The sequence below is a fragment of the Pseudochaenichthys georgianus genome, chromosome 16 (assembly GCF_902827115.2).
Source record: "Pseudochaenichthys georgianus chromosome 16, fPseGeo1.2, whole genome shotgun sequence".
NCBI lineage: Eukaryota > Metazoa > Chordata > Actinopteri > Perciformes > Channichthyidae > Pseudochaenichthys > Pseudochaenichthys georgianus.
The window spans coordinates 43433672-43449530 of record NC_047518.2 but is presented as its reverse complement, the minus strand read 5'-3'; the positions used below and the strand labels follow the sequence as shown (position 1 = coordinate 43449530).

The 15859-nt window shown below is 41.2% G+C and overlaps 1 protein-coding gene across 2 annotated transcripts in view; it reads left to right on the top strand.

Moving 5' to 3' along the window:
* Positions 1-15859, top strand: part of tmod4 (tropomodulin 4 (muscle)) — a 35216-nt gene that overhangs the window by 2566 nt on the left and 16791 nt on the right. For both annotated transcript variants that reach the window (XM_034103112.2, XM_034103111.2), the window contains exon 2: positions 15436-15614. In XM_034103112.2, the coding sequence (XP_033959003.1) occupies positions 15513-15614 (102 nt within the window). In that variant the 5' untranslated portion in view covers positions 15436-15512. The remainder of the gene's footprint in view (positions 1-15435; positions 15615-15859) is intronic.

The window sequence follows — 15859 nt, the reverse complement described above, 5'->3', positions numbered from 1 at the left end:
GTACCAGAAGAATGGTAGTCCAATATCCACTCTCTTTTGGGCTCGTTTGGTCTCCACACACTTTATAAGAACGATAGCAGCCTCTTTTGTTGCTGAATGGTTTGCTGAGGTAACTAGATATGACTTTACTGCAGATTCAACTGAATTACCGTGTATTGAGAAACAGAAAACGGTTGTTGCTTCTTCACAAATATCTTTGTCTTCGTTTTGCAGCCGTTCCAAATGGGTGGACTATTCGTTATTTAAAATTAAACTTTTAAACTTGCAACCGAGCTTTTCTCTGGGCCTCAAATAGTTGCACAGACTCAAGGAGCGAGCAACCTAAGCTGGGGAGTATTCGCACGGCTGGAAGTAGCTGACTTGTGAAGCTAAAATTAAGCCCAGGGCAGATTGGGAATGTTACACGTTGGCGGTAAGACGTGGAGAAGGCGACCTGCGGGTGGTGACACCTCTTCTGAGCTATCGGTGGCATTTAAAACAACTTCTGCTACCATTGCATAAAAAACAAAATAGTCCTCTCAACCCAACAAAGATCTTCGGATCTGAGAGAAATGACCTCAAAGTTTATTTTCTGCTCCAGTAAAAGCAGACGCCTTGGCACAGAAGCAGAGTGTAAATCATCCTGAGCATTTATGAGTATAACCTTTGTCACTGGAATCCAAACCCTTGTTCTGGTCGTTGACTTGTAAACACGCAGTAACTCCTCTGCTGCTTCGCTCAGTGCTTTAACTTCCACATATAGCTCCTATTGGACGAGGCAGGAAGACATTGAACAAGCGCACATGCTCAGGATTTTATTGGACGTGTTTCCAAATTAAGTGCCTTTTCCCCGCAGACTTTTCCCCATCTTCAGAGGCGGGAGAAGTACTCAGATCTTGTACTTGAGTAAAAGTAGAAGTACTCAGATCTTGTACTTGAGTAAAAGTAGAAGTACTCAGATCTTGTACTTGAGTAAAAGTAGAAGTACTCAGGTCTTGTACTTGAGTAAAAGTAGAAGTATTCAGATCTTGTACTTGAGTAAAAGTAGAAGTACTCAGATCTTGTACTTGAGTAAAAGTAGAAGTACTCAGATCTTGTACTTGAGTAAAAGTAGAAGTACTCAGATCTTGTACTCGAGTAAAAGTAGAAGTACTCAGATCTTGTACTTGAGTAAAAGTAGAAGTACTCAGATATTGTTCTTGAGTAAAAGTAGAAGTACTCAGATCTTGTACTTGAGTAAAAGTAGAAGTACTCAGATCTTGTACTTGAGTAAAAGTAGAAGTACTCAGATCTTGTACTTGAGTAAAAGTAGAAGTACTCAGATCTTGTATTTGAGTAAAAGTAGAAGTACTCAGATCTTGTACTTGAGTAAAAGTAGAAGTACTCAGATCTTGTACTTGAGTAAAGGTAGAAGTACTCAGATCTTGTACTTGAGTAAAAGTAGAAGTACTCAGATCTTGTACTTGAGTAAAAGTAGAAGTACTCAGATCTTGTACTTGAGTAAAAGTAGAAGTACTCAGATCTTGTACTTGAGTAAAAGTAGAAGTACTCAGATATTGTACTTGAGTAAAAGTAGAAGTACTCAGATCTTGTACTTGAGTAAAAGTAGAAGTACTCAGATCTTGTACTTGAGTAAAAGTAGAAGTACTCAGATCTTGGACTTGAGTAAAAGTAGAAGTACTCAGATCTTGTACTTGAGTAAAAGTAGAAGTACTCAGATCTTGTACTTGAGTAAAAGTAGAAGTACTCAGATCTTGTACTTGAGTAAAAGTAGAAGTACTCAGATCTTGTACTTGAGTAAAAGTAGAAGTACTCAGATCTTGTACTTGAGTAAAAGTAGAAGTACTCAGATCTTGTACTTGAGTAAAAGTAGAAGTACTCAGATCTTGTACTTGAGTAAAAGTAGAAGTACTCAGATCTTGTACTTGAGTAAAAGTAGAAGTACTCAGATCTTGTACTTGAGTAAAAGTAGAAGTACTCAGATCTTGTACTTGAGTAAAAGTAGAAGTACTCAGATCTTGTACTTGAGTAAAAGTAGAAGTACTCAGATCTTGTACTTGAGTAAAAGTAGAAGTACTCAGATCTTGTACTTGAGTAAAAGTAGAAGTACTCAGATCTTGTACTTGAGTAAAGTAGAAGTACTCAGATCTTGTACTTGAGTAAAAGTAGAAGTACTCAGATCTTGTACTTGAGTAAAAGTAGAAGTACTCAGATCTTGTACTTGAGTAAAAGTAGAAGTACTCAGATCTTGTACTTGAGTAAAAGTAGAAGTACTCAGATCTTGTACTTGAGTAAAAGTAGAAGTACTCAGATCTTGTACTTGAGTAAAAGTAGAAGTACTCAGATCTTGTACTTGAGTAAAAGTAGAAGTACTCAGATCTTGTACTTGAGTAAAAGTAGAAGTACTCAGATCTTGTACTTGAGTAAAAGTAGAAGTACTCAGATCTTGTACTTGAGTAAAAGTAGAAGTACTCAGATCTTGTACTTGAGTAAAAGTAGAAGTATTCAGATCTTGTACATGAGTAAAAGTAGAAGTACTCAGATCTTGTACTTGAGTAAAAGTAGAAGTACTCAGATCTTGTACTTGAGTAAAAGTAGAAGTACTCAGATCTTGTACTTGAGTAAAAGTAGAAGTAGAGTGTAGGAATACTCTGTTACAGTAAAAGTCCTGCATTCAAAATGTTCCTCAAGTGAAAGTAGAAAAGTATTCTCATCAAAATATAGTGAAAGACAGTAAAAGTAGTCGTTGTGCAGATTGGTCCATTTCAGAATAATATATATGATATGTTTTATAATGATTGATCATGAAAGTGTTCTCAAAGCTGGTGAAGGTGCAGCTAGTCTGAAGTACTTTGTAGACTGCAGGGTAGCTGGTGGATTTACTCCAGGTGGAACTAAAGTCTGATTCAACACTTGATTATATTTCACATCATTCATCCAGATCTGTGAAGTAACTAAAGGTATTAATACATGTAGTGGAGTAAAAGTACACCATGTACCTCTGAACTGTAGTGGAGTAAAGTACAAAGCAGCATAACATGGAAATACTCAAGTTAAGTACAAGTATCTCTTAATTGTACTTGAGTAAAATACTTAGTTACTTCCCACCGCTGCCCAATCAGTGTGTTTTTAAAGATGAGATATTTCCTGTATCAGACATCTCTGAACTCTAACGACTGTGCCCAAAGTGGAAAAACAAATGGGAACAGATGGTTGGAGACGGTGCAGAGCAGCTGCTGGAGGAAACATTTGCTCCATGAGATGTCTGACACGTTAGCTGTAATTTATGACGATACAACCCCAAACACAGTGAAGATACCGTCAAATTACAATTCCCAACATACGCTCTGCCTCCTATCCAATTGGACGTCTGCGAAAGCATGTGTTGGGTGATCAGCTGCTCCGATGTGAAGGAATGACAGGTCAGAGTTCACTTTGGTCCGTCCTCTGAAGCGACCTGGTTACAATAATCTTAAAAAACAAAAGAAGAGGTTGCCTTACGTAAGACAACAGAAGAACCGCACCATTTTAAAAGGTGAATTGTTACCATACATGCAAATAGGCAAAAGGTAGTTCACGCTGACTGTCATTTTTAACGATCAATTAACTCAGCCCTAAGTTATTTATTGCAGGAGAATGCAACATTAATGAATTATTCTTGTGGTAATGATGACACATTCTGATCTGACTTGCTAAGAAGAGTCACAAGTAGGTAAGGTGTCCGGGTCAAACATGACTCCATGTGCTTTTTCTGGAGTTGACAGCAGGGGTGTTGTATTTTCGTAGGCGGACCCGGAATAAGCAATGTTTTTCTTCCATTGGATTTCTGAACACTGCATACAAAAGACGTTTGGCAAGCACACGTTTATGATACATCTGGTCCAGCAGGATAATCTCTATATTTATAAAAGTTAAAGCATGTATGCAAACACGACGTAAAAAAACCTAGGCGTTAAACAAACTAGTCACATGACTTCACGTCACAACCGTAAAGCTATAGGCGGCTAATGTTCGGTTTCATTTAGTCACTCGTTAGCCACCTCCACCAGTGGGTTATTTACTGACGTGATAGAACAAATATCTTCAGCTTGTTTTAACCACAGACCTTATTTTAGCCTTCTAACCAAAAACACAATTGACTGACTATTATACGAGGGAACCAGAAGTCAAAACTAATTTCCAATAGGACTCATTCACCTCTCTGTTGTTGAACGTTAGATTTACGTCACACATGAGAGACGAATCAGACCTGCACTCTTTCAGATTTGGTATTAATACTTAAACATATACAGTAGCTGCCATTAACCACCCCAATAAAATGGAGACATGCGTTTATGACCGTGGACTGTAGTTTATAACCAAGCTTAGCTCATGTCACGGATCTCATAAAGACAGCTACTGCAGGATGAGATTTAATCCTAAAAAGAAAGCCAGCTGTCGGCCGCCTCGCTGCTCCTCTCTCAGTTTGTATAGAAATCCTTCTGGTGACAGACGCTCGTTCACGAACACACGGGCTGTTTCTGCTGCGGTCGGGCGGCGCGTGTGGAACGAGCCGAATGAAATGTCAAAACAATGAAAACACGATGTTGGGTCTGGATGTTTATCAGGGTGCCACTTCCTGTTATCTGCCAAAGCCCATTCAGTTATTTTGATATACTAACTAGTTTATATTAGACTGCTGACAAGAAATAGTCCCTCAGAATTAAAGGCAGAATCAGAATACTTCATTTTTCAAAGGGCACTTGGGTTTCCTGAAAGTAAGAATGTACAAACAAATCATAATTAAACATTTTTAAATATTTTTAAACATTTAAAGATAAGAATTCAAAGAAAATGTCCGATAAAAGATAAAATAAAGCGTTATAAATCCATAGGAAGTTATAGTTTAAATGTGTAAAATGTTCCACAATTTGTATAATATACAAGATACAAAAATATTGATTACATTTGGATGTGTAATTCTTTTAGCAGTGCTACAAGAGGAGACGTACAGTTATAACGTCAATCTAACGTCAACATGAGGTTCATCTAAATATGTGTAGGTCAAAGTATTTTGTTCCCAGTTCCTTGACTGGCAGGCTGATGGTCCGCAGTTGTCCGAGCGCTCACACTTAGCTCGAGTGTCAGAAGACAGACGTGCATTTAACGCAACAATAAGCACGGATCAAAGGCTTGACTACAGGATATTCACATGAGCCTCGTTTGGACGGACACTGGGTCGCATACATTCACTGGATAATTCACAGGCTGCTCTCTATAGGGCTGCTCCAATTAATTTGATCCTTCTCTAATGGCGCATTTCCACTGCAGCGTGTAGCACGGTTTAAGCATGCCGTGCCAAACCCGGCCCGTGTTGTTGTGTTTCCACTAGGGCTATTTTTCACAGTTTTTCTGGCCCTCCAAAATCGTAGTTCTTTCCGGGCCAACAACCAGGCTGAATATGCTAAACTAGTGACGTGAGTGGCTACAACTACAACACAATGAACATATTTTATCGTGATTTAATTGTAATACACGTTTCTAAATGATGCCGAAGTAACAACACACTGATACCGGTTAGTAAAAACCATGAATTAATGCTTTGACAAGTCTGCAGACAGACGGCAGGCGGAAAACCTTTTAAAATGCGTGTTTTCTGAATGGAGCTTGGCTAAGCTAACGCAGTATATGCTCCGACCGTCACACTCACAACAACGACCTACAGACATAAATAAACCAGCGACTGTATTCTCCATGACACAGGCAGTCTGTGGTTTGTACTTGTTTAACTTTTGTCTAGTTTCTGAACAGATATGAGGAGCTGTGGCTCTGAGTGCTAACAGCTAACGGCTGATGTTGTTTTTGCATTGAAGATGACGTCACGACTCCGCCTACACTGCGTTACTATAGTTACTGCCCCAGTTCCTAAACTGTAACTGCCCGTCCACACTACAGCGTCGACAACTCCAATCTGCCCATTCACTTTGAATGGGGTGACGTCACGTTGCCTCGCTTTTTCGCCGAACTGAATTGTGGGTAGCAGAGCGGTCCGTCTCCGCCGGAGTAGCCAGCGCCAGCCAATCAAATCCCGTTTCGGGAAATCTGACAGCTCAAGCCGTAGCCAATCAAACTGCGTCTAAGCTGGGAGAGATATCCCGCCGTTCATTTCTATATTTCAAAAAAAGAAACTAACTATCGCCGTAGCGAATCACCCGGTTTTGTATGACCAGACCCTCTTCACCTACCGGGATACAAACCGGAGGAACCAGGCATGGAGGGAGGTGGCAGAGACAGTGGGGAAACTGGTAGGTTTTCGCCTGTTTGGGGAGTTTATATATATATTGCTCCCATACAATCCCCGGGGTTTTTTGCTTTGTATGTCGGGGGCGGGAGATTCATGTGATTGGTTGTTGGTCGTGTTGCTTGAATAAAATCCCCAAGCTCAAGACACGCCCAGCTCCAAGCTTTTTTTGAAGCTGTAGTGTGGACGCTCCGTAATGGAAACGCAGCATAAAGTGAGCCTGGCCTACCAAGGCCTAACTATACTGTACTAAACCGTGCGAGGCCCTGCAGTGGAAATGCGCCATAAGGCAGCAGTTCCCAACCAGTGGGCCGTGAAGTGCATTACAGTCCTTGACAGCGGTCTGTTCTACTGTATTAACAATGTGTCACATGTTCTGAATCGACCAATCAGAACTTTATTTAGCCTCCATATTGTTGATGGTTGAATGTGGGCCGCGAACATTTTTAGATTCTTAAGTGGGCCCTGAATTGAAAAAGCTCTAAGGGAATGGCCCTCCAAGTGAGAACGCTTTTAACCTGAACTATTTGGTTTTATCTCACTGCTTACCAGAGGTGTAGATTAGAGTCACATGACTTGGCCTAATTGGGAGAGTTTAGAGTTGATTGACTAAATCAACACCACTTGTCAAAATCAACTTTATTGTCAATCTTTCAGTTTGTGTGTACAGACAGAGAGATCGAAATACTGTGTCCCGCAATCCCGAAGATAAAAAAGTACAAAGAAGTACAATTTAAATAACAAGATATACTTATATAAACAGTATAAATACACACATACATAATCAACATATACACATGTATGTATTATGCACACATAAGGAGGCATACATACATGCATCTGTTGGCAACTTATATATATCAATATTCCAATTACTGCATATAGACTATTCTGCACTGCTTCTATTATATTATATTTTATTTACCTGCACTATTTTGTCTGTTTTATTGTGTTGTTATGACGGTTGGACGGTTGGAGGAGCCTGTGACCATAAAAGCCTGGCATCTTGAAATAAAAGCACAACAGTCAAATACAAAATAACAGTCACTTCAAAATGTGGCTGCATCGATGACTTTTGGCTTCACTTGAACTGGAGCCCTTTGACTTGAAAATACTTTAAGAAATAACATTACTTTGCTGAGGGACAGTTAGGGAAATCCTACAACACATAATTCATTTCGAGTATACTTTTTAGTGCGGTCTAACTCACTGCTACATAGTTTGAGTTTCTCCTTTCTTATAACGACCTGTAGTATTTTGGATCCTGTAGTGTTTTTGACTTTTTATTTAATCATCCAGAATATTTTATGTTTTATATAATATTTCTCGTTTAATTTGTAATTGTTAATTCCCTTATTCATTACATGTCATTTGTTAGACGGTTTTATCCAAAGCGACTTATTCCACATTCAGTGGACTGTGGACAATCCCCACAGGAGCAATTGGAGGTGAATTGCCTTAGCCAGGGACACAACGACATGCTGACTGCAGTGGGACTCAAACTTGCTATCCCCTGATTCGAAGTCCAGCACACTACCCACTGAGCCACAGCCACTTTTCCCACATTTCCCATTCCCATCCATTTCCCATTCCCATCCATCCCTCCCTCTCTCTCACACACACACACACACACACACACACACACACACACACACACACACACACACACACACACACACACACAGACACACCCACACACACACACACACACCCACCCACACACACACACACACACACACACACACACACACACACACACACACACACACACACACACACACACACACACACACACACACACACACACACAGAAAGTGAGTGTAGTTTATCCTCCTCCTGGTCCTTTGAGCTTCAGCCTCCTTCCTCTCATCCTTTTAATCTCCTCAGTCTTCCTCTCTGATCCGGTGTCTTTGTCGTTGGATTTACGCGTTAGAGCGACACCGCGTCGGGAAGGAGCTGCCAGCGTACAGCAGCAAGCTGATTTCTCCGAATATTTTACAGAGCTAACATGCATATCTATCTTCACACTGTACTTGTTATACTTAATTGATATGCCATTCCTCACACACGTCATGTAAATAATGTCCTTCTTTTAAACGGTGTTAGCTGTGATGCCCTTCATAGTGTCAGATAGTTTACAGATGTGTATCTTTCCCGGTCAACTTAATTTCTGTTTATTTCCTACTCTTTTTAAGTTTCAAATGATGTGCAATGCTGCTCTAACGAAAACATGTTCCCAATTTGGTATCACCCTAACCCTAACCCAATACATCCTGTATGAAATCATCATGTTCATAATCCAAAGGGTAATCAATATAAGCTGTGAACAGTCATGGCAACAGACTCTATTTTCACAAGTATTTGGAATTTAATGTATTAGCGAAAAAAGGGACAAAAGTTCTACAAATATTGCATCAATATCTGTATTGATATCTTGAGCTGTATTTGTTGTATTCTAGCAAGGTGTTGTGCAGAGTTGGGTGTAACGCGTTACTTTGTAATAATATTACTTTGTCGGTAACGGAGTAGTGTAACGCGCTACTTTTATAATTCAGTAATCACACTACAGTTACTAACATTGCCCCGACACGCTGTTAGTAACTGTAGTGTAGTATACTTCGTTACTTACTAAAATCAGTCATAATCAAACCTCAATAAATACCTGCAAAGAACACATGCTAAGGTGAAGCTAACGCACATAGCTGTTGTTTATTTATATCACACACACGTAGTTCTTCTTCTCTGTTTTCCGGTTGTTGCTTGTTTTGAATGACGAATACACACTACCGCCGCCTGCTGGTAAGGAGAGTTATTGCCACTCACGCATGCGCAGTTCGTACGTGCTCGGCTGAAGTCTTTGCGGTGTCTGGTTCCAGTGCAACACATGGCCAACACGCAGGAGAACACGCTGACGCAACAGCGTGAGCAGAGATAGACTGCGCAAAATATACAGATAGCAGGAGACAGAGGACAGCCACGGTCAGATAGCAGGAGACAGAGGACAGCCACGGTCAGATAGCAGGAGACAGAGGACAGCCACGGTCAGATAGCAGGAGACAGAGGACAGCCACGGTCAGATAGCAGGAGACAGAGGACAGCCACGGTCAGATAGCAGGAGACAGAGGACAGCCACGGTCAGATAGCAGGAGACAGAGGACAGCCACGGTCAGATAGCAGGAGACAGAGGACAGCCACGGTCAGATAGCAGGAGACAGAGGACAGCCACGGTCAGATAGCAGGAGACAGAGGACAGCCACGGTCAGATAGCAGGAGACAGAGGACAGCCACGGTCAGATAGGAAAACATTCAGGATCTGGATCAGTCTTATGCGACAATGGAAACTGAACTAAAGAGAACATTTGAAACTTTAGCAGTCTGCGTGATCTGCCTGCAGGGAGGGGCGGGCCGGCCCCGCGAGTAAAGTAACAAATTACTTTATGTAGAGAGTAACGGAGTAGTGTAATATATTACTTTTTAAAAAAGTAATATGTAATATATTACTTTTTTTTAGTAACGACCCCATCTTTGGTGTTGTGTTTGTTTGGTTAATATACCAATAATGGGCGTTATATTTTTATACCAATCATGAATAGTGAGTGAGGGTTTCAATGGTCTTGTTCTTGGAGAAAACATTTTGTCTACTTTTGTCATTCTTTAATTCCTCAGCAGCCATTGTTTAATCGGGCATACAGTATGGTGTGTATCATGTGGTAGATGGTCACAAGACATGAAGCGGAGTGTGTGTGTGTGTGTGTGTGTGTGTGTGTGTGTGTGTGTGTGTGTGTGTGTGTGTGTGTGTGTGTGTGTGTGTGTGTGTCCTTTATAATCAAATGTAATCTGATCAGTGACTCTAGCCAAACAGGCGTTACCTTGAGAGGAACGAGGTGACGGACGGTCACATAGTCTGTGAGTCCGGAACAGAGGACTGTTGTCAAACAACGGTCTTTGACTTTGGTTTGACAGAACTTTAAACGACCTTCATTGTGTACAGGAAGTAGTAACGTTGACACCACAAACACACAAACAAAGTATTATTTAGTTTTAATGAGACTTTGCATTTGGTTTTATATTATATAATCATTAAAGCTGGAAATGTTCACGAGACTATCGAAAATGTGACGCATTTAAAAGCCGAATCTATTAGCTTTGTGGTTTCCAGGTTTGTGGTCAATAACAGAAACTCTTTGACAGCTATGTGTATTTGAAGTGAAACAATTATTCAATTATTCAAATGATATCAATAGGCGCATTCACACAAGTACTTTTCCCAGGAATAGTTCCCGGAACTTTTATTTCCTGGAACTATCTAGTAAATCGCATTCACACCGAAATAAGTCCCTGAGGGAGCCGCTGACGTCACTTCGTCTGCTTTGGGTTTACTGGCAGGCCGCAAACCAGTGTCACTACCCGATCTGCAGCTCTGCCCGATCTGCAGTGCGCATGTGCGAGATGGTCCGCCATATTGGACAACTCCGGACGGCAACTCAGAAAGTACAGTTGACACAGTGAAGCTGAAAAAGAAAACGAGAGAGAGATAAGTTATTGTTATTACAACGTGACTTCACTATTATTTAACAACTCTTTTTATTGGGTTCTTTTATTTGGGGTTAAGTACATTGTCAGAATAAGTGAGGAATGAATTTAACTTCTGTTAGACAGATATCATACTGAATACATATTTACTGTGAATGTATGCAAAAATGTATGGCATATGGCTGTCCAACAGAAGTTAAATCCATTTCTCACTTATTCTGACAATGTACTGAACCCCAAATAAAAGAACCCAATAAAAAGAGTTGTTAAATAATAGTGAAGTCACGTTGTAACAACAATAACTCATCTCTCTCGAGTTTTCTTTTTGAGCTTTGCTAAAAGCCACTGTGTCAAGTGTCCATCTTGGGTTGCCGTCCGGAGCTGTCCAATATGGCGGAGTCCCCGGCCGGAAGTCCCCGGAGTTGGAGACTGGCTTCCGAAGCCTTCCGAGTAAATCGCCAGAACGCCGGCACCTCCTCATCTCCACCGCTCCCATGTTTTCTTTTGTGTTGCCATAAGTTAGTCTCTCTCCGTTAGTGTGCTGGGCTAATGCTAATAATGCTAAGGCGAGCAAATAAAATGGCGGCTTCACAAAACTTTTCTGAGTTTTACGGGGCGTGGTTTGCAATTCGCCCAGCCAATCAGAAAATGTAACCTTTCTCTCCCCAGGAAAGTACCACCTCTCTAGCAGGGACTGAAAAGGGGGTGAAAAGGTTCGCAAAAAAAAGTTCTAGTTCCAGATCTTTTTGGTGTGAACGCAAAATCCCAGGAACTATCGGAACTATTCCTGGGAAAAGTACTCCGAGCGCCTGCCTATTGACTCTATCTAAAAACTCCAGGTCTGAAAAGTGAATGCATTCTTTATAATATCCAGCAGTGGGCAACTCCATCAGTTTCCAAAAATGGCATAGAAGTCTATGAGAAAATTATCATTTGATTTATGACCTCAGTAAATAATGATTTTATGGTCTCAATGGCTAGTTCCAGGTCTTCCTCAATACTGCATGGTGTTGATTTTGTAAATGATGGTCCCATTTAGCGTCAAAAACACGATAAAGCACCGTATGCTTTAGTCTTTTTGATTGACAGCTCGCTATCACAGTGTCGTTTCGGGTGTTGTCCGTGTCTTTTTTGTACAACTTTAATAGCGCATTTTCCTTTAATGAGAGTTAGCTGTAATGCGTTGTTGTCGTTTGTACTTAGCTCCACTCTTTCGTGTCACTTTCACATCCCAAAAAACAAGACGACCAAAACGCCCAACTGAAGGCTTTTAAACGGTTGTACACAAACTAATAGTTGACGTTTCAATAACCTTGTCCACTTCTTTGTGTCTATATTTGACTGCTAACCGGGATAACTTGTTGGACTTTACAGTGAAGTATTAAGGAGAACATATTATAGGCTTTTTGTCTCATGTCATCCACAACACTTACGCACCTCAGTTCAATTTATGTCCTTCTCAAGTACAAATTGAAAATGGCCTGTGTAACTAAATAAGCCCCTGAGCATAAACGTGATCATGTATTTTTGTAGAAAAAAGCTGCACGCTGTAGAAAACATGAACTCTTGTTGCCATCACATTGGTAAAAGCACACTGGATAAATGAAAACACATTCTGTGACCTGAGCTGTGAGGGGTTTTCTTCATCTGGCCAAGTTGGGATGAAATCTGGCCCGAAAACATGAAACCTCACAAACCTGATAGCTGCATTACGCATGCTCTCACCCAGAGTTATCGCTGTGGGACTTCATCTCCCAGTTCGATGGCTCTGCTAGAACTCGCTGCTCTTTGCCTCTCATCACATGGGTGCAGATATGTTTCGGGTGTGTCCACTAATGTAAGAACGAGTGTCCGTCAATGATAAATAAGGGATTGCACTTTCCACCCCTCTGCTCTCTGCTCTCTGCATTCTGCTATTCTTAGTTTGCCGTGTGGTGAGCTAAAGGTTTAGAGTTACAAAGACCCTCTTTCCTTCACTTCCTTCACTTCTCCACCTCCTCGTTTGTCAAACAGCCGCACGTCAGCGGGTTGTTTCTCTCCTCTTGTGGGTTTTTAAAGGTCCCCTGTTATACTGTTTTTCATCAATATATCACAGGCCTCAGATATATACAGAGCCTGTCTCTGATTGGCTGAAACACCAAACTGATCATTGCAGCATTACCCATAATCCCCCTCTGTTTCAGCCCTGTTTCCAAAAGTGCTGATTCTCTGTCTGTTACTTTAGATGAAAATAAGGAGCCCCTCCCCACGCCCCTCTGAGAGACATTTGGTTAAAAAGAACACAGTAGCCGCTTTCACACCAAGTACTTTGCCGTACTTAGGGCCCCGACGCCTCCTCATCTCCTCCGCTCCCATGTTTTTTTTTTGTGTTGCCATAAGTTATTCTCTCTCCGTTGGTGCACGGGGCTAATGCTAATGCTAATAATGCTAATGCCAGCAAATAAAATGGCGGCTTCACAAAACTTTTTAGAGTTTTACGGGGCGTGGTTTGCAATTCGCCCAGCCAATCAGAAATTGGTACTTTTTTCTCCCACGAAAGTACCTGCTCTCTAACAGGGACTGAAAAGGGGGGCAAAAGTTCTCTGAACTAAGTTCTCTCTTTAGTGTGAACGCAAAATTCCAGGCACTATCGGAACTAAACGGGAAAAGTACTGGGGAAAGTACTCCGGTGTGAACGAGCCTAATGGTACTCTAGGAGGAGATTCAGGTGATAAGGGGGGGGGGGTTACCTTGGTTGCTGATTGGCTAATGGTTACACAAGACAACACATCGTTATGACATCATAAAGTGGCCAAAATCTGATCAGCTCATTTTCAGACAGGTTTTTATAGAAATGGATCAAAAAGAGAGAGAATCTTTGTTCCTGAAACTTTCAGAGTCTCTTTCCACAGAGGGGACACATGTTGATGTAGAAGAGACATGAGAAGAGGGGACACATGTTGATGTAGAAGAGACATGAAGAAGAGGGGACACATGTTGATGTAGAAGAGACATGAAGAAGAGGGGACACATGTTGATGTAGAAGAGACATGAAGAAGAGGGGACACATGTTGATGTAGAAGAGACATGAAGAAGAGGGGACACATGTTGATGTAGAAGAGACATGGAGAAGAGGGGACACATGTTGATGTAGAAGAGACATGAAGAAGAGGGGACACATGTTGATGTAGAAGAGACATGAAGAAGAGGGGACACATGTTGATGTAGAAGAGACATGAAGAAGAGGGGACACATGTTGATGTAGAAGAGACATGAAGAAGAGGGGACACATGTTGATGTAGAATGGAGAAGAGGGGACACATGTTGATGTAGAAGAGACATGAGAAGAGGGGACACATGTTGATGTAGAAGAGACATGAAGAAGAGGGGACACATGTTGATGTAGAAGAGACATGGAGAAGAGGGGACACATGTTGATGTAGAGGAGACATGGAGAAGAGGGGACACATGTTGATGTAGAAGAGACATGAAGAAGAGGGGACACATGTTGATGTAGAAGAGACATGAAGAAGAGGGGACACATGTTGATGTAGAAGAGACATGAAGAAGAGGGACACATGTTGATGTAGAAGAGACATGAAGAAGAGGGGACACATGTTGATGTAGAAGAGACATGAAGAAGAGGGGACACATGTTGATGTAGAAGAGACATGAAGAAGAGGGGACACATGTTGATGTAGAAGAGACATGAAGAAGAGGGGACACATGTTGATGTAGAGGAGACATGAAGAAGAGGGGACACATGTTGATGTAGAAGAGACTTGAAGAAGAGGATTTTGCATAATAGGTGAGCTTTAAGTTGAACAATGAAGCGTGTTAGCATGGGTCCTGGAGGCTCAGTGACACAGACACTACTCTCCTCAGTATTGCACACTTGTTATGGGAAATGTATCTATTATTATCCTCCATTAATAAAGCTCTGTGGATGAGACAGGCGATAAGCTCATTGAGGACCTGACACTGTTTGGAAAGGACAGTGGGACTCCAGGGGGTCCCCAGGTAGAATAAGGACAAAGGCATTTCTAATTTGGTCAAATAGTTGGAAAACATGGGAGCGCCCTGGAGTCCTAAATAACTATAAATGAGCTGAAAGATACTCAATGCAATATGATGTTAATACAGTATCTGTTTAATACTGTACAGTGCAATACGATTAAGTATCTATCTACCTATCTATCTATCTATCCATCCATCTATCTATCCATATATCTATCTATCCATCTATCCATCCATCTATCCATCTATCCATCCATCTATCTATCTATCCATCTATCTATCCATCCATCCATCCATCCATCCATCTATCTATCTATCTATCCATCCATCTATCTATCCATCTATCTATCTATCTATCCATCCATCTATCTATCTATCTATCCATCTATCTATCCATCTATCTATCCATCTATCCATATATCTATCCATCCATATATATCTATCCATCTATCTATCTATCTATCTATCCATCCATCCATCCATCCATCCATCCATCCATCTATCTATCTATCCATCCATCCATCCATCTACATATCTATCTATCTACTTTATAAATAGGATGCTTTGAGCAAGAGGACACACGACTCCAAAGTGCAAAACAAACTCTGACCCCCCCTCCTCTCTCTTCTCTCTTATTTCTCCCACAGTGTACTCTTGCCCAGGGGTGTGCGCTGGTGTGTGTGAGTGAGTGTGTGTGTGTGCGTGAGCCAGATCACCAGGAGCCATGTCGGACCCCCGAGACATCGATGAGGACGCCCTCCTGAAGGGCCTCAGCGCCGCCGAGATGGACCAGCTGGAGTACGAGCTGCAGGAGATGGACCCCGAGGTACAAGACATATTTTATTTCTCTTAATCTGCACATGTGGGCGGCTTCGGGTCTCTTTATCCAGTGCCACAGGGTCAGAAAATGATTTTATATTTGTAAACTTTAAATATGTATATGAATGTGAGAATTAATCATTTGCAATATCAATTAAAATAAGAGTCAGAATCTTCAGAATCAGAATATTATTTTATATTTATTTGCACCACTCTAGCAAGAGATGTCCTCACGATTTAATAATCATAAGT